Consider the following 27,993-nt stretch of genomic DNA (forward strand, 5'->3'; position numbering starts at 1 on the left):
TCAGAAAGAAATGCCACGGCCTCATGGACATAATTTGTCTCTATTTTACAGCCCTTGTTCTTAAAAATGTGAAAATCACCGCAGACCACCACAGTGTCACCGCAGACCGTGTCACACTGTTGGCCGGAGACACCCTCATTCTTAATTGTACTGGTGAGACCACCTTCAATGGAAGAATCAACTTCACATGGGAATTTCCAAAGAAGAGTGTAAGTTCAGGATTTACCATTAAAACGACTGTGTGTAAAATGGATCATGACTGATTGTAGCAGTGGAGTTCATGGTACGTTTGTTGTCTCCAGGAAAATCGACATTACACAGACAAGACCCTAGACAAACCTGCTAGGGTCCTTGTAATGAGCAAGTCTTTGGTGCTGCCAAACATTACCATAGATGATAAGGGGGTGTACCGCTGCAAAGCTGATATTGAACCCACAAAACACAAGAACGCCTCAGTAAAAATCATTGTCTATGGTAAGTTTTATTTGAGTGGATTAAAAATCTGATAGTTTAAAATTAAACTTCCATTTGCCCTTTATTGCAAGGTATAAGAATATATCTTATCCTATATATATATATATATAATATCATGTAACCAATAATCTATCACAAGAAAATAATATTTACATCTAAATTCAATACTTTATTGTCGTTGTCATAATAACACATTTATCCATGGCAACGAGATGTGAGAAATTATTATATGACTGTTGTTATACAAAATTTTTGATAAGTTTACTTTTACATAATTTTTCGTCCAGCATTGATTCCAATGTCTTTGTCTTTATCTTTTATTGCAGAGCATCCATTCCTCAATGTCTCCTATAAGAATGAACGGTCTAGTATATGGACTGTCAAAGAAGGTAAAAAAAGGCTTGTGTTTGAGCCCAAAGTCAACGCTTTGCCTCCTCCAGATATATTTGTATGGTAAGTAACAGTTAACAGTCACAAAAAAAAACAGCATGTCTGGGATTGAGTGCATTGTATAAGTACCGGTACATTGTTTTCCTTTCACTGATATCATTTATGTGGTATTGTTTAGGTATAAGGATGGGGTCCCTATCAAGAAGAATTCCACCTGTTACAAAATGTCTAATTCCAGCCTGACCATCAGTGATGTGCAGGAAAAGCATGCTGGGGTCTACACCATAAGCCTGGGCAACCAAGTGAAGAGCCTGTACAAGAATCTGAGCTACACCCTGGTAGTCAACGGTAAGCTGTCGCCATAAACCTGGTAATTACTACTGATCCTGAGGAAATGAAGCAAAGAAGCGTTGCCTTGGCCGTGGACTGAGGTTGCCCCAGCGCTGTAGCTGCTTTCAGTGCAGTTCACTGGACGGCAGGTAGCAGCTCTAGTATGAGAGGAATTTGGGGGCTTGTTGATTCCAGGGCTGGATTGACGTAGCAGGGGCAGCTGTTGTTGATTATTGGGGCTCTTTTGAAGGGGCTTGGCTCAGTGTGTAAATGGCCTGGGCTCTGTTCTGCACGCAGACTCCAGCCGCTCCAGACCCCCCCTAGTCCCCAGCATTTATTTGCATCCTCACCATGTGTATATACAGTGCAGCTCATACACAGTAAGCAACATGTTCTATGTTGTGTGTATATAGCTTAAGGAAAAAACAAGTTATGTAAAATGCAAAATCATTGCTCTGGTGACTTTGTAAAGAAAATTTATAACTGTTAACACAAGGTTGTAAATGTTTTAGCAAGTTGGACAGGAACTTAGATAAGGTCTGCTTGCTGCAGAGAGCAGACGTGTGTATTTGAGTTACTAGAAGCGTACCATGGGGGGTGGGCAGAGTTATTTTCATTGCATTCTTTAAACATTATCAAGCAATCCCAATAGCGTGCCAAAAAGTGGAAGAATCAGCCCCCTTCTGGCTTGTATATGCATTATTTATAGTCCTCTGCTGTCCCACTTCACACAACCTAAATTTATTGGAATGAAAAAAATGAAACACACAGACACACAAACTTTACTCTGTAAAGAGTGATCCCTGGTATCAATTAGGGAACTATTTTAAACTTTGTTCAACAGTTGTTTAGAGCTCTCACAGTGTTACACATGAATGAGCTGATTGTGATGACAAGTGTGGTCGGATGCAGATTGCTGTGATTTTGCAGAGCAATGTCCCAGTTTGTAGGTTGACAGAGGTGGCACATGGATCTTTGTCTGCTGTTAATTATGGCGCACATGGTTGATTCCCTGACCTGGCCATGGGCCACGGTGGGGTCGTCCTTTGACCTACAGCCCTGGGCTTAGCCAATCATCCTGCCTTGCTTCTCACGGTGTCTAAAGGACAACTGGTGTCAATGGCACCTTTTTCATGGCTATCCATCATGACTGTCATCCCTCATTATAAAGACATTATGAGAGTCCACAGGGAGCTGCATTTGGATGGTAGATCTAACCTGTTGTCTCTCTCTCTCTCTTTCTCTCTCTCTGTTTTTGTATGTGTCTGTGTACTCCTGTCTGTTGATATGTACTTCTATCTCAAAGTGAAGCCAACTATTTCGGAGGCGGAGCTTCCAACTGGGGACGTGCAGCCCTACATGTTCGGCAAACAACATCAGCTAACCTGCACTGCTTATGGGTTGCCCCTGCCAACCATCACTTGGCTCTGGCAGCCGTGTCACTCAGACCCTGCGTTTAAAAGGTGAGTCACCATCTCACGATGTGCCAAGCAAAGCAGCGCTTCAACTACATTTTCTGCATTCTTAGTCTGTTAAAGTCAAGAATCAAAAGCATATCAAATGTAAAATTTTCCTCATTTTAAGGACAATTTTATGGCAAAAATGTTTTATACAGAGAACTCTTTGTGATAGGTAAGATGTCTTGTCTCTGTAAACGTTTGTTTTTAATAATTTAATGAATGATAGGACTGTCCAACATAATATGATTCAAAACCAATTATATGCCACTAGCTATCATTTGGTGATTCAGCATTGAGTGTGGTCTTTCAACCACTCACCTGTAATGTACTTCTCAGCTTCAAATGCAGTTTTACAGGCAAATAAAGGAGTTGATCAGGTTGCACTTGACCCTGGAAATGTCTCTTTTTCCAGAAAACTGTTTATACAGTTTGTATGTGTAAAATCTTTCACACTTTATGTTCACTGCACAGCATTTGCACAAATTCTACAGCTATGTTGGAGAACAAAAACTTTCCACAACAGTACTGAAGTTGTATTCACAAACACACGGACAAACGGCATCACAGACCTCACATCAGAAAACTGTAGCTTTCAGAGCCACCACTCCTGCCTTGAGGTCCCACTATAAAATAGATTTACTGAATTGACTTGGGCCCAGAATATGACACATTAATCAAAGAAATGCAGCCCCCGAGAGCTGCCCTCTTGTTTGTGGTCAGTGGTTCTGTAGGCTAAAGGGGAAACAAGGGGGAGATATATTAATCTCAGATTCCCTGAGCTGTAACAGAATCGTGCAGCAGTGAGTGTATGACTGACTGTGCATGAATACCAGCCTGGTAGTGAACCCACAAACAAGATGAACATTCCCTGAGATCTTGGCTCGTCAATGACAGCAGGAGACCTGCAAGTCGCAAAATTGGGAAAACAATGGGTCATTACCCTTGTGTTATCAGGCCTAAACTCCATTAACAAAAACAACTCTGTGGACTGAGAGAAATTGAATTATGGTGTTAATCCACCAGTGCCTCCATTTTATTCATTGGATTATATAAAAAAAAACACTTGTACTTGGCAACTTTATCATAAATAATAGCAGAGTCTTACTTGGGTCAAAGCAGCTCTTTCTGCTGGCCTAAAGATAATCAGGGCTGGCATTAGGAACAGTGGCTGGGCAGTGGCAGGCAGCTAATGAGACATAGCTACAGCTATAGCCTGGTGGGAGGCCAATTGTGCAAAATGTTTGTTTTATACAGGCCTGACCCTGCAAATTACCTGTCAGTGTAAATCCCACATGTGGCCCTTCAAGATCGTATCTCATCTAAATCTTTGGGGTTTTGGAAAGGAGGCGGAACATGGGGTCTATGGGGAGAGTTTAGAGTTGAGGGAAGCTTACTATGTTGGATGTGGAATAAGGCTGATAGTCTCGGAAGCAGAAATATAGGATGTCTTTATCACCAGGTTAAGAAGTTATCAGCTGTCCCTTGTTGACTGCTGAGGTCTTAGGATCAACCTTATCTCCTCTGACCAGAATGTAGAGGGGGGTTCCTGTATGAGGTGACGCAGAGCACAGCCCTTCCTGTCCTTGTTGCTGTTTCCTCCACTGCCTCTCCTCTCATCAGGCTGATTGTTGCCCACCACGGGCGGTGAAGGGTTTGGGGTGGGGGGTGGGGGGGGGGTCAAATCCTTTTTCTAGCTTTTATAACCCAGACAACCTGGTCTAGACCTGGACTCTACCCAAATCAGTCTCAGTGGACTTCTAATATCCCCAGACTTTCAGGATTAAAGCATTTGCAAGAAGCCAACAAGCCATATATCATAATCATGTGATTTGAGCAGGATGTGGCATAAAAGTTTGCAATTAAAACAACATAAAAGTCTGTTTTTACATCTTTGTTGTATTGTCTAACACTATTACATCTGTTCCTGCACAGCTGGGAGCATGAGTAGATGGCCAGTTTTATTGCATTTTTTTCCTGTCCTGCAGATGCATTGCCAACGCTGACCCAATCCTGGTCAACACTAACAACAGGGCAAATGACTCTCACAACTCGATTAAGAGTATAACCACCAAGCCGGAACTGGTGAAAGGAAAAAATAAGGTAGATGGTTTAACTTATTCTCTTGTATTTGCACGTGGTATTTAAACAATGGATAGACCGTGAAATGTAGTTGATGAATAGAAATGACGTACTATACAATATTTGTGGTGGTTTATATGAAAGCAATCAAGAGGATGTGATTGAGAAGGTGTGTAGAAAGCCACAGAACAACCAATAGTTTGGCAAGAGTCAAGTAGAAACCTCCTGTGACCAGGGCTTGAAATTCAGATTTAACATCTGAAATCCATAAATGCCAACAATTTTCCTATTGGCAGTGGTGCAGTGTGTCTCTCACTGAAAATTATTCATTTTGTTTGCATTAGTTTTGACTGTAACTGTGACCAAAAACCCATGAAAAGACACTCATCAATTCCCTTTGAAGAATTCGCTTTTCTATTTCATTGCTGCACTTAAAAAGACATGATTTATACTTGTACTAAGCAACCAGGAAAATGCGGGAAAATCCCTTGGCTTGATTCGATGTGATGTGGTGCATCGGAAAAGGAAGATGCCAAACTGATAAATAATGTACATTTATAACTTAAATTATAGAGGGTTAACATACTAGCATAACTGCATTGGTTTTCCTGTGATGAAAAAACCTTTCTATGAGAAACAAAACCTCCCCCAGAGCGTCCCTGCCACTTCTGACATGGTGGCCCATAAATGACAGACACAGTTTCTCTCTGCTGAAGTGAAACACACACTCGATTTCACAGTTTTTTCATGTGGAGAAGACCTGTAAATTATACAGCTGCTGCTTCATCCTGGGCTTTACACATTGTTTTATTCTGACATCAATTCATCTTTTACCACTGTTGAGACTCTTCTAAACAATAGTAAAGTTATGCATGTGCCAAGGGATGAGAACAAACCTCCCTTGCATCTATTCAGCCCCAGCATTACCTGTGAAGATGAGCCAGCACAAACACAAAAACAGCTGGAATTATGCTTTTGTTATAGAAGCATGTATTACTCTGTTTGTACATAACGTAGTTGTCAAAGCATGATCACAAAAAGAGATAATAAATAGTGTTTGTTGTCACTGGGGAATACACCAGTTTGTCAGTTTCACATCGAACAATTATTGCCATGCAAACCCAAAACATACTGTACCACACATAGAGGAAATTTTAGACATCGTTGCTAATGTCCTGTGGGAGCCTGTTACTAAAACTGTTCACCCCAAACATAATTAAGAGCAGGCCTCCACTTTCTTGTGAAAGTCAGTCCATAGAATTAGGTTAAAAAACCCATTTACAGAAGACTGGGTCAAATTAGGGCACAAATTCACTGACAGCCAAGTTTCTGCAGGGGATCAACTAGTGATTAATATCTATCCAAACATCCCTATTCACTGTTTGAAACTGAATTCCTGCTGAATAATTGAGTTATGTATTGATTTATGGCTATTTATACCAATTCTTTGCTCTCCAAGTGTAACTGTCAATATGGCCATTTTCACAGGGCATCACTTCTAATATGTCTCTGACATAAACAGATAGGCAGCAGTTATTTACAAGTACCTGCGGCCAAACGCTGGTGCTTTATGAGGGTTAGGACTAAGGGTCAATGATAACAAGCAGCAGTGTAAAAGAAGAGGGATTTGTTGGAAGTGAATTCCTCGCTGTCACCCCACATAAATCGCTTTGGCCTCTGAATAAGAGCGTAGTCGGGGCAGGGCCTCTGACTGGGTCCTCAGAAAGCCAATAGAGAGGGATACTGGCCCGGGTCATTATGTAAGGAAAATACAGGGGGAAGACATGGGCACCTGGTCACAGTTCGTCTGGTCAGGTCACCTCTCAGGGACTGAGCACAACCATTTAAATGACTGTTTTTGAGCTTGGGTTACATGGTGAGTAATAGTCGTAACATAATACTGTAAGGTTGCTCTATCAGTGCTTTGAGAAATGTTATAGCAGTATGAATTGGACATTATACATATATACAGCTTTGTATATAATATAACATTTTTACTGCCTGTTTATATGGTGTTCATTGTACCTGACGGTTGAAAGGGTTTCATAGCTATGACTGTTTGTCTAAAAGGCAACACAATAGTTCCTACAACTCAGGAAGTTTCAGCCCGCATACACCCAGACAATACACCCACATCATTCATTCTCTTTGATGTAGCTGACTGCCCCCAAAAAAACAGATGTCACTATGAACATTAAACAGAACCCCATGCAGTCTGGCCCTCACCCAAGTTTCACATATTATTTTGTCTATTTAAGCCATTAAAATGTTGTACTAGCGTGATTACAAAAATTGAGTGTGGCATTAGAAGTGCTTTTCAGGAAATGGACATGGAGCCCCAGCGCTAGATCTATAGTGCAGGTCTGAAGGAGACTCAGTGGGTTTTAAAACTCCAGATGTACCCTTTCATTAATGTGACGCACTGGAGAGTAAAAAACAGACCATTCTTGTTGCAGACCTCTTACTGGCCTGTTAACAGCAGCTAACTGCTCTGATGGTGACTGACTCCGCTGGGATCTGTCAGGATAAAGGATAAAGATAAAGTTCTGTTGAAAACTGAATTGTGATTTTAACCATTTGTTATTTATTCTGTTGTGAACAATCAGTTTATCAGTTAATCATAACAACTGCCCTATTGATCCCAATTAGACTGTGAGCACCTTGGTGATTGGAGAGGCTAGCGTGTCGGGAAAATACTCCTGTGTGGCCCAGAATGAGATGGGCTCCAGCAACATGACAATGCCTTTCTTCGTCTACGGTAAGTGGGCTGCGAGAACACAACACCTGACGCATCAACATCTAAATCTTACCAGCTGAAAGTGCGTGCAGAGATACTCTACTGAGTTTTATTGTTATTGCAAAGCACACTATATACTGTACTGTGCACGAGATTCTTTCAGATGATTTACACAAACGCTACGTAGTAATGAATTGCAAGAACAGCGAAGGAATGTGCAGATTGTATTGTGCAATAAAGAGACCAGGGGGGGGGCATTAATTGAAACCATCTTCCACTGTAGTTAAACGGCTTCAGGGAGGAAGAGAGGCAAACATGTCCTGAGCCATATGGAGCACTATAATGGCACGCGTTTAAAAACAGCTATGAACAACTGCATTCCTGCTCCAGTGCCAGCAGGTCATTCCTCTTTCTCTCTGAGACTTCTGCTATGAGAATTACTTTTTTATGCACATCTGAGCTTTTCCAAATGTTCCCAAAATGAAGATCCATTGAGACAGTTATGTAATAACAGTGGGGATGAGGTGTCGCCGCACACAAGCACAGTTCACTTTGCACAGTTCATTTGGCCACAAAGTGAATCACATTTCCTTAAAGGCTGAGTGAATCATATCTCTCAGAGTGAAGTATTGCTTTTGGAGTGGAGTGGATGTAGGTGAACACATAATTGAGGGGATGCCAAGTACCAAAAACGTCTGTCCCAGAGAGGGAGAATTCCCAGGAGGTCTTGTGCTCTGCCGCGGAGGTGAGGAAGACAAAAAATGAAGGAATGCCGCTTCAGAAAAGAGGACAGAATTGTAATAACAGCTGTCTTCTCTTACCGAACACAGAATGCTTTCCAGCAATCTGAATAAACAAGCGCAGTCCGGTTCCCCTGGGGCCCAGACTCAGCTTCGTTCCAATTGGATGAGTGCGAGAGCGCCATCAGCAATGCTGTCCGCCAGCAACGTGCTTCCAATTAACAGTGATGAAACAGGAAACAACTGCAAATTTGACATTCCTGGTCTGCGATGAGCAGCTTTGTGTCCCAAACTGTTGTCCCAAACAGGATCGTTCTGCGACTCTTTGCTTATGTGTACAGAGCAGATGCCACAGATTCCTGTAAAATGATGCTATTTGTTTATTATTAGTAACTCTAACTGACCCCGTCCGATCACTCAGGGTCATCATCTGGAAGTGACATAACATCAATCTTAATTTACTGCATTCCTTAAACTTGTGTGAACAGATAACTCTGAGGAGATTACCACTGAACCTCGGGAAGCCATCGAGGGGGATGATGTCACTCTGACTTGTCGGGCGGCTCGCTACCTCTACACAGACCTGCACTGGTTGGACTCTGCCAATCAAACAGTCACTTCTAATGTGACCGGCCCCCAGCTCGGCAACTACTCCATTTCCATTTCTCTACACCTGCGTAATGTGTCCAAAAACAGCACGACAGGGTTCAAGTGCCAAGCACACAAGTTCCACAAGAGGGTTGAACTCAAGAAGGCTTTACTGAGGGTGGATGGTAAGTTACAAGTGGATATGAGAGGCTTATTGTTTATTTCTTGGTGATAACTGTTACTTGTACCATTTGCGTTTATCATTAATAGTTTACTGAGGCATCACAGTAAAATTTGTGTGTACTCTTGTGATAAGTGGCCATACTATTGTAAATTACCACACAGGAACGGTCGTTCAGTCGCAGTCTAAGTATTGTAAGATAGGAATAGAGCAAAAGTATCTCTGTTTCAGACTGTTTGCTTTGTTTGGTGCAGCAAGGAAACGCCCCTGGCTGAGTCAAAACCTGACCAATCAGGATGTGAACAGCAGCAGCACCCTGATACTGGCTTGCTTTGCTGTGGGAGTTCCTCGTCCCAACATCACATGGTTCAAGGATAACGTTCGAGTGGAAGAGGGTCCAGGTAACCTGAGATTAGTATTTCATCTGAGAATAAATTCCACACTTTTATGGAAAAAAACCCAGCATGCACCTGCACAAAAATAGTCCCATGTGTTAAATGTCTTATGTTTATGGACTTAATTGTACCAGTCTGACTTAGAGTTTGTGTGTCGCAGGTATCACGATGGGAGAAGATGGCCTTCTGACAATTGAGAGGGTGAAGAAAGATGACGAAGGTCTGTACGAGTGTCAAGCCAGCAATGTTGAGGGTACTGCAAAAACAAGTGCTGTTGTTACTGTGGTTGGTAAGTCATGAAGACACCCTACACGTTTTAACTTCCCAACCCTAAAAAATAAACCAACACATTTATCATAGCCATTTCACATCGGGAGGTGGCGTGTGCTAATGTCAAAACCAAAATATCTTCTCACTACTACAAATAGTTCTAGCTTGACCTCAGCATGAAAATGTCCCCTGATGGAAAATCTGTGGTTGCCAGGAATGCCAAGTGAATTCCCCTGTTGGTTTTTTATGATCAAGGCTCTGGCTGAGGGTCCTTACTTTGAGGACGTGACCTCTGTAAAGTGTTAAGAGGTCCACTAATGAGTGCTAAGAGATTGACTGCTACAACAGCCAAGGGACTGGAAACACACAGCTGATGATTGAAGTCGAAGTCCCGTCTGTTAACGCGTGTGTCCCTGTGAGCATTTCACCTGTAAAATGAATTGCACGACATGTGACAGTGCAAAATACAATGTTGGCAGGATGCACTTAGTCCGAAGATTTACTTTACCTGTGATGTTCAACTTTTGAGTTATTTTTGTCCACTCCATCTTCGCCACACACATATTTCATCAATGAGCTGTATCCATGTCCTTCTTTGGCTGTTTACTCAAAGATCACATGAAATAAGACCTGGAAAGATTTTGTGTAGATTCAAAGGATATGAGCTTTCAAAGTGCCGACATGGATGGTTAGAAAAATAGTGTTTGGAGGAAAACTCTTTTGGAAAAACCGTGGTATGCATGGCCCAAACAAGCCAGAAATAAACACCAAAGTGTGTTTCCACTTCTTTTTTGTATACAATCTCAGAGAAGTATTTGATTAGAAACAAATAAACCAAAGAATGATGTGATAAAATGGTCCCCTCATCTTCAGTCACAAACCAGTAAATTTGTAACAGACTGTAAAGGTTTTCTTTTGATCACAATACTCCAGAAATCCCTGTCTATATAATGTGACAACTCATGAGATCACAAAAAGTACACGGTGCTTTTTCATCTGGGGGTTGACAACAGGTCTTTTCTTTCCAGGAGGTGACGGAAAGCCAAATGTTGAGGTCATAATTCTGGTGTGTACGGGAGCCGCAGCCACATTCCTCTGGCTCATGCTTATCCTCTTCATCCGCAAGCTAAGGAAGGTATGGCTTTACATTTCTTTATTCTCTCCAAAACACTACACATTTTTTGGATGTTCTTGATGTAATCAGTCTGACTGACGCATGCCTGTTGTGAAATGCAGTTTAATGGAAGGATAAATTTAGCAAGTGTTTATGGTTTCCACATTTCCTGACAATTGGGAAGTGCTTGTATTTAGGGTATGGCCTCAAAGGAGAACATAATGTGCTTGTACAACGAAAACAGTGAGGAAACTTCGGTGCAGTGATGTGTGTACAGTAAAACAAGGATTTCTGCGGAGCTTGTGTGTTGAGTCATTTCTTATGTCATGTTGAGTATGTGCATGAAGCACGAATGTCATGTCAGCATTTTTTTTTTTACTTGCTGATCACTTAAAACAAGTTGTAAGTTGTTCCATGGTTGTGATGATCAAAAACTTCCTTATTTTAATGATGAAATTAACGTTTTTTTGTATCACACCTGCAGCAACCAGCTCACTACAAGATGGGTCCATCTATCATCATTGACCCTGATGAGTGTCCCCTCGATGAGCAGAATGATCTTCTTCAATATGACGGCAGCAGATGGGAGTTTCCCCGTGACCGTCTGCGACTAGGTGAGCACTGTGCAGTTCCTCCAGTGTGGAGAAAAATGTTTAATCTTTAATGTTGCAGGCAATAATAAAGCATTAAATGTAAACTTAGCTATTTGCTTGCCATCCTCTAAATCTTTAATACAGGAAAAACATCATTTTAAAGGGTTTCAGCACTGTTCTTCTTTTAAAACTGTGATACATACTTAATTGCTGTAATAATTTTCAAACAAAACTGGAGCATCAAGAGTCAAGCTTGCAATATCATCTCCAACTCCTTTGGTAATAATTCATTTGAGGTTATGAATAGGATAATGTAGTCTTTGCAATGTGAATGTTATTCTTCACTACAATTCCTCATTGCAGCGATATCACTGTGTGCAGAGGCTTTGATTTTATTGGCACGGACCACCAGAAACATATATATCTGCCATTATCCACAGCAGTGTGATTTGATAATAGTGCATAAACAGTGGAATGACAAAATGTATGATAGTCTAACAAAAGATCCAAGTTCACCTCAAATGTGGTTGATGGTACAGACATACATGGCCACATTAAGGTACATGCAATAGATGTCACCCCTCTGTGCAGCTGGCGTGCAGGGTCATTATTTATCAGTGACCTGTGCTGTCATCCAGACGTAAGTGAACCATAAATTCTCTAGAATAACCGCCTCGTGATGAGAGTCCCAGCCTGTTCTTTTAATCACGGGCCCGTAGCCTGACTGACAAGAAATCCAGTCTTAATTTTTCTGCTCCAAGGACAGGAAGCTCTAATGTCTTCCCACTTATCAAATACTTTCTTCCTTCGCAGGCAAAACTCTTGGCCACGGAGCTTTTGGAAAAGTGGTGGAGGCTTCTGCCTTTGGGATCGACAAGCTCTCGACCTGCAAGACTGTTGCTGTCAAAATGCTGAAGGGTAGGATGTCTAAAATATTATTTTGTAACTGATCCAACATTATTGGATAGTTACAGGCACATTTATTATAATAAATATACTTTATCACACCCATTTTAATTTTGCCTGCATGGCCTCTTGGGTTCATCACTCATGACAGACAGACCACAAAACATACTATTGTATGGATAGCAGATGAATATCAGCTATGTGTCATTTCTGCAGAGGATTTATTTATTATACACGCTTCAGACTCATGAGCTACAGCACCACATGTGCGTGCAATTAATGTTTGTGTGGCGTATTGGTTCAAAGCAAAGCATGCAATGTCTGTTCCCTTGCAAAGTGCAGTTAGAGGTAAAGGCTAAGACCTCTAACCCTGTTCTTGATGAAGAGATTGAGCTCCGCGTATGCATTTCTGGCTGCTCAGATCAGAATGTCCAAAATCTGCAGGTGAGGAAGAGTTCACAAGTGTAAGATAGGAAATAAAAAGAGCAATAAAAAAACATGTTTACATTTTTTACATTTCAGAGGCTTTAACATTTGGAAATGATCTCCTGCTTTCAGTCTTGATTTTTAACAGGAATTATTTACATTGCCATTCCAGCGTCTTCCTAAAAATTCACAACAAACCATAAATGTTAGATCAAAAAGAAAACAGGAAAACCAAGAGGCTAAAAGGAATTTAGAGTACAACAGTTTAGCTATTTCCTTTAGCATAGTTTTACATGTGGTTGAAATATTTTTTCTCCTTTTGCATCACTAGAAAGGCTAAATGAATACCTACAGTACTTTGATCGATGATATGGGGATGATGTACCAGTAAGGGTAAAAAATAGGGTTGTTGCTTAGATATATTGGTCACTGTCATAGCATTAATCATGTCTCAGCATAAATCACAGGCTCTCGGTGAAGAACAGACTCAGGCTGTTGTTAGCCGTAGGTCAAACTTAATGGAAAGCAGCAGGTCTCCTCAAATTGACCATGGTTTAGTGAGAGACTCCCTGGCTGCCTTAGCTTCTAGCTCATAAATATCTGGTTCACTGAAGCAACAAAAAACAAACTCTAAATCTTGATTTTTGTAATTCAAGTCAAAGACGTTACATCATTGTTCAAACATCTCAAAGTCAGGTATGAAATGTGAGTACCTCCTGTTTTGTTTCTGTAATTCTGTTGGCACTTAGCTTTTAGGATTTCCTCCATCAAAGCCACTTCATATCACCGGGCCTAGAGCAATATTATTATTATGCCATCATTTTTAATGAAAATCAAAATCCCAAATAATCCGGCAACTTTTTTTGCACACTGACCATATCGCTGACCATGCAAACTGCAGAACCTGAAAAATGTCTTTAAATGCAAGAAGCAAGTGGAGACTATGTCATTGTCTGGGTGTTCACCATAGATTCTATATATACATATTTTGCAATAAATATTTCATTTCCATTTTTATCTTTCTATGATATTTCTCAAATTTTCTTGGGACATTGTTTTATTTATTTAAATGCTCTTTTTTAGTGTCACTATTATAACATTATGCAGTTTTGGTTAGATGAATGTAACATCCATAGGTTATCCTTAAAGATATCCTTTTTGTCAAGATGTTTTTGATGATGCATCAACTAGAACCATGTGTTTACATTATTACAGGAGGTGCTACGTCAAATGAGCGGAAAGCTCTGATGTCAGAGTTAAAGATCCTGATCCACATTGGCCATCACCTAAATGTGGTGAACCTGCTGGGAGCCTGCACGAAGCCTGGAGGTGAGCTTCACTACTGAGGAAGTTAGAAGATGCATTCCCACTGTTCTGATAGTCAGATATTTAAAAAAAAAAAAAAAAAAAAAAAAAAAAAAAAAGGAAATTGAAGGCATTACAACTACGGGACGTTATGTTGCCACTGAGGTGTCAGTTAAGGTTTAAATTGATATTGACTCTTTTATTGTGAACTATTGTATGATATGGGAATAACCATATGAAATCTTAACAGGACCACTAATGATGATAGTGGAGTTCTGCAAGTACGGCAACTTGTCCAACTACTTGAGAAGCAAGAGAGACGACTTCATTGTGTACAAGGTGAGACACCGGCTGCATGACTTTTGACTTTCCAGAACTCTTGCTTTCTCATCATTTTAGCGAGGAGGATAATTAGTGTGAGCACTGAGCATGCAGTGACTGTTTTGACAACCTTATGGAAAAAACCCCTAACGCATGTCAGCAACAGCATTTCATTTATCATGATATGTGTGTGCTGGTCAGCGCCAGGACGGCAAGGTGGTGTCATCGGGATCATCCTGCGAGCTGAGCGAGCTGATGAAGCGCCGGCTGGAGAGCGTAGCGAGCACGGGAAGCTCAGCCAGCTCTGGGTTCATCGAAGATAAGAGCTACTGCGACTCGGAGGAAGAGGAAGAAGGTAAAGGCCAAGCACGTCTTGCTTCCTTTCAACCCCCTAAGCACACCTCCCCCTCTCTGTTTGGCCCTCCTGCTGCTGTCCCCCCCCCCGCCCCCCGCTCTCACCTCTGCTCCACCCCTCCTGCCCAGGAATGAAAGCTCCCTTCAAATTGTTTTCTAGCCTGTGTCTGATGGGACGTTTCCTCCTCCTGTTCAGCAGTACAATCACTGCAGCAGGAGCCACTGTCACCCCACTGAGCCTGGGGAGGCGTCTGTTTATTTCCTGTCCTTGCCTGGGTCTTGCTCTGCTCTTGGGCTCAAACTCGGGACCGGCACGTCAGCCATATTGTCTCTAATGTGTTATTTCTGGTTTGATTAGCTGTTTACTCAGGTGGGCCAGTGGAAGGACTCCTTGTGAGTTCCTCTCTCAGACCCCCGACCAGCACACAGGGCCCATAACCACACGTTTCACCTACAGTAACATCTGAAAAATAGAGGCAGTTTGTTTTATCTCTCATCTGTAAAGGATGTTTTAAAGACAGTGTGTAGAGACATGTGCGAGACAGGATGAATTGTTAACATGACGTGTTGTAGTCTGGGGTTTAAAATTTACAGTTTCCCTATTACAATTGTTAGTGTTTCATCTTATCCGTTTATCTGACAGGTGTAGAAAGCTGATAATCACACTGACTGCATTTTAAAACACAGCAGGATTATTGTTTCGAATTAAAAGGCTGTATATGTCCGCCATGAAAACATTATTCTAACAGGCAAAGCCTTATGTTCTCTTGTTTCACAGAATCTGAGGATTTGTATAAAAGAGTCCTGACACTGGAAGATTTGATTTGCTACAGTTTCCAAGTTGCAAAAGGCATGGAGTTCTTGGCTTCACGCAAGGTAGACTCTTCCTCACACAAATCACTATAAAAAAAATTGTTTCTATTATGAAATCCAGTCAATGTATTGTGTTACAACATAAAAAGTGTTTTGTTTTGATTTTGATTTAAATCCTTCCCCAAATAATAAAGACACTAAGCCAATTCCTTGTTTAATTCCTGCAGTTAAACAGGCAAAATTTAGCGAGCAAACTCATACTAAAAAACTGTCTGCATGCAAATCATGTTGGATGTGTCTGTCAACACATTGTCCATGAATACAGCAGAATGAGCTCTTAAGTTTACATGTGAACCATTTGCCATCACACATAAAACGCAATCATTAATTTGCCTGTGTAAGTCCAATGTTTCTAAAGGATAACAGACTACAACTCATTCATATAAAGTCATTCATAATTCAGGGAGACAGGATGGGACTGATTAGGGAAAGAAGCCATTGTTGTAAATGACCTTTTACAGGCATTTCTTCGCCTGGATATGGAACACATCGTCCGCTATTGTGACATCACTGATGACTTGACCATGTGTTGCTCCAGCAAGCAGCCGCGCTGTATAGCACACCGAGTACCTTTCTGAAGTCAAAAACACGTAGAAAAGTATACGTGCATGTCACAATGAATAAGATTTTGTTTCTTGATTTTTTCCATTAGTGCATCCATCGTGATCTGGCTGCGCGAAACATACTGCTGTCTGAGAATAATGTTGTGAAGATTTGTGATTTTGGACTTGCCAGAGACATCTACAAAGACCCGGATTATGTGCGCAAAGGAGATGTAAGTTGTTGTAGTTGTTTCCAGCTGTCTAGTGTTTGCTTCCTTGCAGAGAAATCAGTTGATAAAATGAAAAACAGAAATCTACCATTAACTGGTCAGAAAAAAGGGCACCGAATAAATTCTGCAGTCCTTGGAAATCTGAGGCCAAATGAGTTTTAGCCAAATCAAAGGCAGTACCTGCTGCCACAGTTTGAACCAATCGGACGGCATAATTAGTGGTGGTGCTGCGGTCTCTATACTACTGAATTGAGGCTGTAAATTATGTAATTTTATTTCAATCCTTGTTCACAGGCCAGGCTGCCGCTCAAGTGGATGGCACCTGAGGCCATTTTTGACAAGATCTACACAACTCAGAGTGATGTTTGGTCTTTTGGTGTTCTCATGTGGGAGATCTTCTCTCTGGGTAAGTGCCCTGGCTCAGCACTGAGCACTTCATCATTAACTTGCACTCTGTTAAACATGCAAGGGAACAAAGGAGGCTTGCTCATGGAAAACACATTTACTTTCACATTTAATCTCACCAACCTCACGTACTATATGCACAAAGCCTGGCATCTCCATTAAACACTAAGTTCTGCTATCAGAGGTGTTCAGTGAGAAGAGAGCTGAAGCTTGGTGCCCCTGACTATACAGGCTCACCAGATGCACTGGGTAATAACTGTCTTCAGTAAGTAATTATGCCTTCAGGACAATGGGCTCAGGCTTGCATTGTCAGCCTGAAAAAAACTATTAGAAACAAAGTTAGACTGTGATTTCTAGTACAGTACATGCATGGGACATTAAGAGGGGAGAAGACCTCCTATTTAAGCTATCCATCTCTTTCCCAGCTGGCAACACAAACTCACTGTAACCAAGCAGCCAGATCAGTGTAAAAGTGTGCCCCTGCTGTGAAACCACTGCAGCCTTTAAGACACCATTGTGTGTTGGTCCATGATCGCCTCTGCACCATGGCACGGAGCTCACCACATGTTTCTATAGCAAGACTCAACATGAAATATTGTATGTTCAAATGTCACCATGGGAAGCAGGGTAAACATAAGAGTAGAGCGTTAAAAAAAAGCAAGCCAAGGTTGGATGTATTGCTGCGCTTTACTTTCTGACTGCGCTGCTTTTGAAACGCTGCCATACGGTGTCGTCGCCTGCTGCATTGGAGAAAAAAGTGTGTCAAATTGCATATTCTTTTAAATGTAAAACACACTGACGTCATTATGACAGTTTTTCTTTTTTCCCCGCTCCTCTTTGTCTTGGTCTCTTCCCCCCTCCGCCTCACTCCTGACACATTCTCACCACATTTTACGTTAAAGAAACACTTACACATCTGGCTAGTGTTAGCCAGGCCTCAGAAAAATAAATCAGGAAACAAAGATACAAAATGACCAAGAAAAATGGCAAAGAAGTGAGCTTTGCAATCTGATCATCTTCGGAGGTCAGGGGAACCCAAGTGTGTTTTTCAGATCACTCTGTGAACCAGAAGTGTGTCCGTTCCGTTTTGTGAGATCAAATATCCAAACCTTGTTAGTGTAGTGTTGATGCCAAAACGTGAACTAGGTCCCCATGGTGCTGATCGAACTACAGATACACCATTATCACTTTGTATGTTGGGAAATGTTTATTTTATCATATGGAGAAAGAGGTGTCTGATCATAAACACTTACCGCTGAGGTATGATGTCATATAACACTATATATAAAGACCATGACCACCACTAAATTTTGCAACAGTTTCCGGCACATTGCATTGTAAACTTAAGTGCATGTTCTAGTTTTGTTTGGAGCCTTCATATCTCTTTTTATATTTAAAAATATATAGAGAGAGTATAATCTTTTTAATAGCTGGTAAGCTTTATCTCTTTAGAGTACTTTGTGTTCACTACAGTACAAAGCTAAATCTGTGGTTTTCCTTTGCATTTGGCTACAAAGATGGTATGTTACATTGTGTGTGGGGAATTCTATCAAACACACAAAAATATTATTTAATGATTCAAGAAATGGTGTTGATTGTATAAAATGGAGATGTATTTTCCAAAACCAGCAAATCTGGATATTGGATATACGTTGGTTCAGTGTATGACTGTATGTTTTCACAGGGAGCCAAGCATGACGCTTTGGCTCGAAATGCAATTTTTATTGCCAACATTACGGTTCAAAAGTAAATAAAATTAGCGGTGGTTCCCTTTTGGTTGGTGAGTGATACATTTGACAGATCCTCGACTCAGCAGTCCAAATATAACAATATTATACATTTAGTGTACAATGGAGACCCCACTGTCCTGTGTCATTAGTGGACCAAAGTTACATCATCCAATCATTTCAAAAACAAAAAAATTGTTCATTTGACTTTCGTCTCCTGTTTTAATTTTCCCCAAACCTGAAAACACTTTGACCAAGCAATTTGTGTCAACGATTTGAAAATTACATTGGCAAGAACCAGCTTTATAAATCATGGTGCCCTGAGAGTTTTGTTTCTTTTCTTTCTTTCTCCTTTCTTCCCTGAACCAGTATCAATATTGTATCTCCATTATATACAGTATCTACAGCACCACGAGCACAGACGACTGATTCAACTTTCTCAATATTGTTACAGTTGGATTTTATAATGTTAATATCATATAACATCACATATTCACGTAAACCACATCATGTTACCCAACACTCTTCTTATGTCTAACTTATCAATGTATTAAACTTCTCCCCCTCTTTCCTCTGCCAGGTGCCTCGCCGTACCCTGGTGTGCAAATTGATGAAGAATTTTGCTGCAGGCTTAAAGAAGGAACGAGGATGAGAGCGCCTGAATATTCTTCCTCCGAAATGTGAGAATTCATTCATATATATTTATACTATATATATAATGAAGTCCACTTTTATTTCTGTAGACAACAAATCAAAGCATAATTTATCATTTCATTTAAATGTGTTTTTCTTATAGTGAGAGTTTATGTTGTTTATTTCATCCAGCTCAATACCCCTGGCAGTATGTTTTCCTCACAATGGCCACGAAAGGAAAGGCAGCAAGTAAAAGCCTCCCATATCAATATACAACTGAGAGCAGGCATTGTTTCTTTGTGGGGTGCCTGATAAGAATCATGGGTAACCCTGCTCTGAAATGCTGTGGGAGGAAACTTTAGCTACTGATTAGCGAGCTTGAGGCTCAAAAGCATTTTCTGACCGACAGTGGCACAAATGTAACTGAGAGGAAAGTTTAACAAAGGAAGTCCAAGTTCCCCCAGTGAGGAGAGATGGATCCACAGACTGGAGACTTTTTAAAAGCAGGGGCTGGTGGATGGTCCTGGACATAAATATCTGTGGGAGGACACAGCGTCCTCCTCTCTGGTGTCCATGCCGTCAGTCAATGATGGAGCTAGACAAACATTTTTTGTAATGAGAACACTTTGACTCCTCTGTGCTATGTACAGCTGAACCAGATCTATGGGCTACACAGTCTGAGCTCTGGAACTGGGTCTCACCATAACATGTGCATATGTTGTGTCTGGTTTTAATTTAAAATGACTCACATAGTCAAACTTCACAAATCTTATTTGTTTTGAAAGCATAATACTGCACTTCTGCTTAATAACAATGTGGTAACAAAAGGTCCAGCGTTTTGAAGCAACTTGTGCCAAGTAGAACTAACTGAATGAATTTATCAGCAAAGGAGACGGTGATTGGATACGATACATAAAATCTAATCCAGACCATAGTTTTTCAGTCAGAGCACACGATGTGTAGATACAGACCCAGTGGTGCCAAGAATCTTTCATACTTTCCATCTTGGTTCAGGCAGTCCATTGACGAAAACAGAACTGCCAGATACTATTCTTTGCATAGTTAACACTGTGAGGGCTGCCTCTCATTTAGAGCCAAGATGAAACCTGCTGATATCAGTTTGAATGGGATGCACAGTAATACACTCAAGAGTCAGCGGGGTGAGTCCCTTGAGAGGTCTGCAGTTCATGATGTGTGTTCATAAAGTCAGGTTTTGACACTTTGAACTGACCCTAAACCCGCAATATATGAATAATAAAAAAGCACATGATGTTGGAGGAGGTGTTGAGCAATTAATCTGCGCCACTGCAGAAATGATTCATCAGGAATGTTGTCTACCGCCTGTTAATAAGATCCCACATCCTGATGCATTGCAAAAGAATTTAGCGGATGCTGCACGGAGAGTGGGAGGACAATAAATAGGATGCACACTTCCCATCTTACCACACATTCCCAATCGGACAAAGTAGCTAATTTTCAGAGAATCGCAGCTCCCTCAGAAACACCACACTCCCTATAGACCCAAAACATGCAGGGGGAGGCTATTTATTCTCATTACGGACCAGGCAGGAAATGTGGTTTAAATTGTGTAGTCATACAATGTGTCTACTTCCCTCCTGAATTATATGCTAAAAGGCTGCGATCATGCTCTCCACATCCTGTCACCGTTAGGAGGGCTACCACCTGGACGAATATACTCTGTGCTCATTAACATGAAAATGGCAGCCGCTTGGCTTCTTTCAGCCGGGCCTGACAACACTGAGGGGCAGAGAGGTCTAGATGCCCTGCAAACAAATACAGATGGAGTAGAGGACTGGGTTAATACAACAGCGACCAGCAGCCATCTGTTTTTCAAGTCCTCAAACTTTAGATTAACTGAATGTGATCCCAATAGGGAATCGAAATAGTTTCACTCACATAAAACCTATGATTTCTGTAGGGGAGAGTGGTGGTTGTAACAGAAATGGGATAGGGATCCATCACCAACCAGTCTGAATCAGTGACATGCTGTGAACGTAACTTAAACAGAAGCAGAGGTGCTCCGTTTCCAAATTCCTCCACAAAATGAGACGGACCATTGCGATGGAAACTCACATAAAGGCTCAGAGTCTTCCCACATGGGCAGAGACGCTGACAGCTTGTCAGAGACCTGAGCGAGGCTGTACGCTCTCACTGGTCCTCACACCCAAGACCAGGGGAGAATCAGATACAACCCCAGAGGCTCTTCCCGCAGAAAACAGAGAGGATGAACAAATGTTCTAGATGACAGTCAGTCCAAAGGTTGCCCAGATATGGTCATTCAGGGTTTGGTTATTGAGGATGAAAAGACAAAGGACCCCAAATCCTGGGGTAGCGGTTCCCCCTCTTGAAGCTGCTCAATCTGTCACATTTTTTGGTGCATCAACCTTAAAGGGATAATTCAACATTTTGGCAAATTGGCCCATTGCCATAATCGCTATAGTCATAGCAGTAGGTTTGTTACCTTTAATTGTCGGTGGAAGCTATTTTTAGAACGGCGGAGCAGAGCCGCGAGCTGCTCAGAGCTACACTACGGAGGCTAATGGGATTTCTTGGTTTCCCTCATCACACTCATCAAATACACAATCCAACAACTCCAAAACGCTCTGGTGGACAAGTTGTGACCTGCCTATTCACCACGCTATGAGATAATAACGAAATGTTAGACAGAGTTGTTTTAGAGGTAAATTCATGCAAAACCGCTGATGCGCGTTCCTGTCGGGGGCAGTTTTCCAGCAAGCAGCTGCATTTACCTCTAAAACAGCTCCGTCTCGTAATGTTCCGTTATTATCTCATAGCGTGGTGAATGTGCAGGTCACAACTTGTCCACCAGAGCATTTTGGAGTTGTTGGATTGTGTATTTGATGAGTTTGATGAGGAAAACGAAGAAATCCCATTAGCCTCCGTAGTGTAGCTCTGAGCAGCTCAATAAAAACAAATAAAGGTAACAAACCTACTGCTATGACTTTAGGGATTATGGCAATGGGCCAATTTGCCAAAATGTTGAACTATCTCTTTAATATACTGCCTGTTGTTCTCGGTATTACCATTGAGACTGTGTCCACACAGCATGCTGAGGGTTTGTGTGTGTTTTTAATCAGTGGTATATTCTCTGCCTGTAGATATCAGACCATGTTGGACTGCTGGCACGGCGAGCCACAGGGGCGACCTACCTTCACAGAGCTGGTGGAGACGCTGGGAGACCTGCTTCAGGCCAGCGTACAGCAGGTATGAAAGTGTTGTTGTGTATGATTCAAACCCTGTACGCATTTAAAAGTCCAACATTCAAAATTTCAGTCCTAATTGTTGGTTTTCTATGAACAACAGGGTTACGGTACAGCTCTGGTGTGAACGCAAGCTACAATTTTATGATTAATTTCTTTGGAAGCACAAAAATATCAGTCACAAATATGAGACACAAACATTACGAATATTGAGGAAACAACGTGGTTCCACAGCCAAGAGAAGATTCAGAGGTTCGTCTGGTTCAGGAGGGTGTACTGTAGTAACTGAGAGAGTAACACAACAACACTTGGCCCCCTCTGGAATATATGGAAAAACCATGTAATTATTAGTGTGATATGAGATAACATTGTCTGTTATTTTTCACAAATTGTAGGAAGCTGGTTGCTTATATGAGGCTGTCAGAAGTGTTTGTTATAATCAGGCAAACAAATATGTACTCGAGATATGCAGTAAAATCTTTGTGTTTTGTTGTTATGTAAATATATTAAATGGTAAGGAAATATTAATATTGCATCCACCCAACATAGTTCAGTTAGCCTTCCTCACAGTAGAGTCGGACTGTTAGCCAGCATGGGACCAGGACCCTTTAACCTGAGCAGCTAAATAACATTAAAAAAGTCTGAAACCTGAGCCACGACGCCGGACGGGTCCGAATTATTATTTATGCAGTATCCATGCTGAAGTGTGGACACGTCACCTTGTTGCAAGTCTCGTGCTTGTGTATGTGTGTGTGTGTCAACCAGCAGATTCACTCTGAGCTCTGAACACATGGACATTAATTGGGCATTTGTGTTGGGTCAGTTTCAGGTCCCTTTACTTAATTTTGTTTTCACAAGTTAATGTTTTTTTTTTTTTTTAGGTTTACTATGTAAAAACAGCACAAAGTAAGTTATGGCCCTGTGCAGTACATAACAACATAACAAGCCACTGACATTTGAACCCAAAAAACTACTTTGGTGTTGAAAGAATAACAAGATGTTACTGTAGTAGATTAATGGAAACTAAAGCAGGAGGGGCGCTCAGCATCGGTTATCTCTGATGATAGGACATTGGCTTGAATCCTAACAAGCCCAGATCATTTTCAGCCATCGGGATGCACGAGGCATCTTCCCGCCACTTAAGAAAACACACTTTTTGTCCAGACTGAGGAACAAAAGGAATCTTTTACTTCTCCTGAAAAGACCACACAGTCGAGGGAAGTAATATGAGTGAAACACAAGGCCACACATCACATCACATCACATGAAAACTACAGCATGGTGCAATACAAATGAGTACGTAAAAGCTATCCTCGTGAGAAACAGCTCAGACTGGAACAGTGGAGGGGTTTGACTCTCATTAATAAAGCTTCTGTTACAGCGCAGGACGGCTGGTCCCAGACTGACGGCTTCTCTCAAATCACAGTCTATTGCTTTGGATTTACTCTGCATGTCCGTCTTTGGCTGCACGCCACACGACCTGGGGATGTGTCAACCTACTTAATCCACTTGTTGTAGGGTGTGATCTTAGATGTCTTGTCTCTTTCTGGTTGATTTAGGATGGAAAGCACTACATTCCCATCAACACAGCCCTGCTGGGGAAGGTGGGAGACCCGACCACCACGGTGCTGTCAGAGGAGACACCGTCACGACCGTCCTCCCACTGTGACTCAGGGAGCAACTGGTGAGAACACGGATCCTTGTTCACTGGCTGGTTTACACAACAGACACAACTGAAACACAAGGGAACTTGAGGAGGAATTTGTTATTCCCACACTTTGATCCAAACAGAAAAATGTTGACAACTAATGAATGTATTGTCATATTATTTATGACAGATACCCATGTTGTCAAGAATCTGAATCCTAATGACTTAAGTGATCTTGTCCAGCAAGTTAAAGCTCCCATTTAACCTGTGACATATCTCAGCATCTACCTGTTGAAAAGTCTAGTCCTGACATTCATGGTTCCCAGATTAAAACTCCCAGATGTTTCCCGTACCACCACCACAAGGTTGAATTTGGTGCAGATATTCATGTTCCCCTTGGGAAAATCTGTGGTAATTTTGCAACCCTTTAACTTTCCATCTAACACCATCAACAACTTGAAATTGTAATTCTGCGCCACGTTTAGCACGCTGATGTTGGTGTTCAACCCAAAGAACCGCTTCGTCCAACCCATGCTGAGATCCTGGCTTGAGGCGCCAGTCTTGTTGGCTCCCTGAAATCTGAAATCAGTTGCAGCTGATTTAAATTCAAAATAAATCCCCTTATCTTAATAATATGTAAACCTATCCTCAGAGTAAGAGAAGGAGTAAGGAGTACTGAATTGTTTTGCAAAGGAAATACTTAAATTATCTTCCCACTTAGCACTGAATAAAGTCCAAAGCAGTTATTGTTCATGTGGCACTAAGCTACAAGGAGAACATTTAGGTCTGACCTGGGGACAATGAGTAACCTGATGGGCATTTGATAAGAAATATAGACACGGAAGTTTGATGGTCAGAGAGCTTTCAGTATTGTGGCTGCTGTGAGGAATTTCCCTAAAAACGATAGAGCCAGCTTCCAGATTTATGTCGACTGAAATAATATTTGTTAAAGTCTTGAGTTTTCACAAGTCCTCCAAGTGTGTTTATTGAGTAGGTGTTGAAAAGCAGTAATGACAGTTAACGCTTAAGCTAAATTAAGCAGTCGTTTAAGCCTCTGAGTGCTGAAATGCAAAGTAAACAAGGTGTGTTTTCAAAGTACAATGTCACAGATGATGCGTATTGTTGATCCAAGTGATTAAGTTCCTGCGGTTTTGTTGTTGAACTTTGCCTCCTGGCTCCAGTGTAATCGACTGGTTCTCTGAACAGAAACAGAACTTCTCAGGATATTTTGGACATTTACCCTGGAAATATTCTTTTGCCAGGAACATCAAGATCCGTCCTGCTAGTGTGAAAACCTTTGACGAGGTTACCATGGAGAATGGGACAAATGAGAGCCACGGGGTAAGTTATTCTCCCTGACACACGGACTACACCAGAGACAGACACGCAATACGCACTTCAACTGTTCCTAAACCGAGCCATTAGTTAGGTAACAGGCATGTGACATCAATTTGAAACTCCACACAAGAACATAAATCATATATGTGGCTCATTTGAACGCTATGAGATGATAAAAGAATTTGGATTCGGGTCAATTTTCATATTGATTGAACTGGGTTTTAAACCATAATGGCTCTTGTTAAGATGATTTCTTCTTGGGCTGTCATTTTATGTAGAGTTCCTAGTTACTTACTCATACTTTACGCTATTATATTTTATGTGCACCTGTGAAGCAGTTTGTAACTCTGGTTCTCAAATGTTCTATAGAAATAAAATGCACTCATAAAAGATGTGTGATTTGCCCTCAGACAATAAAAAGTAAAAGACACGATGATGTGTTTTAATAATCTACTCTCTCTTTCCATCGTCATCATCAGGACGGCCACTCAGACAGTGGGATGGGCCTCTCCTCTGACAACATGAACACACTGAAACGCCTCGAATCGCTGGCAGGTCGACCTCTGAGCATCATGGCTCTAGCGTACGTACACTACACCTCACAATACACTTGTCTCTCACACACACACACACACTTTCACAAACAAACGCACTGGAGGAGACTGCAAAATACCTGCTTGGAAACCTCCCCGCTGTGCAGGAATGTAGACGCTATAACTGTCATACAACACACACACACATTTCTTCTGTCTTAAAGTCGGCAGCTAGTTTTCCCTTTTGTCTGAAGAAACCATGCGTGAGGGGCAGCAGCACAAAGGAGGGGTAGGAGGGAAAAGGCTTGAAGGTGACAAACTGAAAGACAGAGAACAAAAGCAGCGTAGCTGCGTCACTTGAGGTTTGGCTGTTTTAACAGCCGCACTAAAACCTTTTTGTTTTCCCTTAAAGAGCCTTGAATGAGCTACCTCCCAGACTGACCTAGCTTATGAGTCATGGCCGTCCTCTATAGTCCAATGCTGGGTAACAAAAACACACCGTCTCAAAGGAGTGACGTGGACAGACTGTGTTTACTCCAAAATCCTGTATAGCATCTGATGGATTTAAGATGCTGTTAGAGCAAGTTTATAAAACTTATGTCATGGAGAAAAAAAGGAAAATCGAGGTGTTATTTGAAGAAAAAGTCAAATCTGAATCAAATTTTGGGTGTCTACAGGCATCTTGATGCTTACATACAGAACTTACAGCAGCTCAGTAGCAGGATTAATTCACTGGGTTGAACCCTTGTAGTAGGTAATTGTACTTTCAACCTTTCAGCATCAATCTGCTGTTCCCTGCTCAATAACAACTATTAATATTCTTTCCAAGTGGTGTGCCTTGTGCCACGAAAACTAAGACAAGCAGCAATAAATTAAATCATCTTGTGTTTCCTGAACGTCTGCTGAGTCGTAGTGAGCAAACTTCTCACTACACCTACACTGTATTTGAGTGTCTTAACTCTGAAAACTTGAAGCTGAGGCCACCTCGACACATTTAAAACGTGCTGGTGTTATCAGGGCCTCAGCGCGGCAGAGAGAGTCGACCCAGGCATGCAGAGAATGATCTATATTTTTGCGGGGAGGACCTCCTCGCTGGGCAACCACTCAATCACTGCCACCTTTGAACTTAGGAGGGTTTATAAGGGCCTCCCCTGTTCGCTGTAGTGCTGTGGATCTTTTGTGTAGCTTGGGTCCACCTGTTGCTCCTTCTGCCTTCACCACTCTTATAACCTCCTCAGGTTGCTGAAGTGTGGTAAAAATTAAAATCTGTCCCATTTTATCCAACCAACAGTTTAAACTATATTCATTTATACCATCATTATGATTCATAAAACCAGCAAGTTTCACACGTTAAGCTCTAACAACTAAATATTTGGCATCATCAGACAATGTATTTACAAATATCTTCAGCTCAGGGTCAAAGATTGTGATGATCAACCTGACTCATGTTGTTTCCTGTTGCCAACTGCGCTGTAACCTTGTGCTTGGCATTGGCGACACAGCATCGTACTATTGTTGGCTGTTTTTGATGCTTAGTTTACCAGGTAGTTTATTCATCATAGCAGCATTCCAGTACAGCACCATCACTTCCCCCTCACTGGGCTCTGACCCTTTGGCCTCAGGAGAGGAGCTCTGGAAACCCCTTAGCAACCCCCAAAGACAATAAGAGGCGATTACTCATATTCTGAGCATCAAATGAAGCAGAAAAGCTCGGGATGATGGATTACATCATATGTGAATGAGGGAAGGTTTGTCCAGTTGTGCAGCTTCACAAGGGGCACTTTTTGAATCCAAAATATCAAGCAGCTCTCCATTGTGAGAGCGATCAGGGCAGATCGCCTTAAAGAAAACAAATTGCTATTAAGAATAAATTAAAAGACTAGTGCATTGGGTTTAGTGTTATTCACCGAGGGAGCGGATTGCATTCATAAAAACATTAAAGGCAGTCTCCTTAGCCAGTGTTTATTTTGTCCGTGCTGGGCTACTGTAGAAACATGGCAGAGCTACATCCTTGGAAAGTGATTATTATTAGTTTCAGATGATTATACACCAGTGAAAACGTAATCATTGTTATTAATATTATATTCAATTCTAAACATGACGCACTGGTCCTTTAAAACTGGGTATTTGTCAATCCACAGAGACTGCAGCAATGTTTC

General features: G+C 41.5%; 1 protein-coding gene across 1 annotated transcript in view; it reads left to right on the plus strand.

Moving 5' to 3' along the window:
• kdrl (kinase insert domain receptor like) overlaps window positions 1-27,993 on the plus strand; it is a 41,171-nt gene that overhangs the window by 11,588 nt on the left and 1,590 nt on the right. The window contains exons 6-29 of the mRNA XM_083980574.1: window positions 52-209; window positions 303-474; window positions 801-927; window positions 1,043-1,212; window positions 2,501-2,657; window positions 4,640-4,754; window positions 7,383-7,491; window positions 8,699-8,983; window positions 9,234-9,380; window positions 9,535-9,663; window positions 10,673-10,779; window positions 11,243-11,372; window positions 12,165-12,269; window positions 13,899-14,012; window positions 14,239-14,327; window positions 14,511-14,664; window positions 15,442-15,539; window positions 16,189-16,311; window positions 16,603-16,714; window positions 19,021-19,120; window positions 22,214-22,319; window positions 23,875-23,999; window positions 25,226-25,304; window positions 25,781-25,884. Of these exons, the coding sequence (XP_083836700.1) occupies window positions 52-209; window positions 303-474; window positions 801-927; window positions 1,043-1,212; window positions 2,501-2,657; window positions 4,640-4,754; window positions 7,383-7,491; window positions 8,699-8,983; window positions 9,234-9,380; window positions 9,535-9,663; window positions 10,673-10,779; window positions 11,243-11,372; window positions 12,165-12,269; window positions 13,899-14,012; window positions 14,239-14,327; window positions 14,511-14,664; window positions 15,442-15,539; window positions 16,189-16,311; window positions 16,603-16,714; window positions 19,021-19,120; window positions 22,214-22,319; window positions 23,875-23,999; window positions 25,226-25,304; window positions 25,781-25,884 (3,115 nt within the window). The remainder of the gene's footprint in view (window positions 1-51; window positions 210-302; window positions 475-800; window positions 928-1,042; window positions 1,213-2,500; window positions 2,658-4,639; window positions 4,755-7,382; window positions 7,492-8,698; window positions 8,984-9,233; window positions 9,381-9,534; window positions 9,664-10,672; window positions 10,780-11,242; window positions 11,373-12,164; window positions 12,270-13,898; window positions 14,013-14,238; window positions 14,328-14,510; window positions 14,665-15,441; window positions 15,540-16,188; window positions 16,312-16,602; window positions 16,715-19,020; window positions 19,121-22,213; window positions 22,320-23,874; window positions 24,000-25,225; window positions 25,305-25,780; window positions 25,885-27,993) is intronic.

This window comes from Trachurus trachurus, assembly GCF_905171665.1.
Source record: "Trachurus trachurus genome assembly, chromosome: 10".
Taxonomy (NCBI): domain Eukaryota; kingdom Metazoa; phylum Chordata; class Actinopteri; order Carangiformes; family Carangidae; genus Trachurus; species Trachurus trachurus.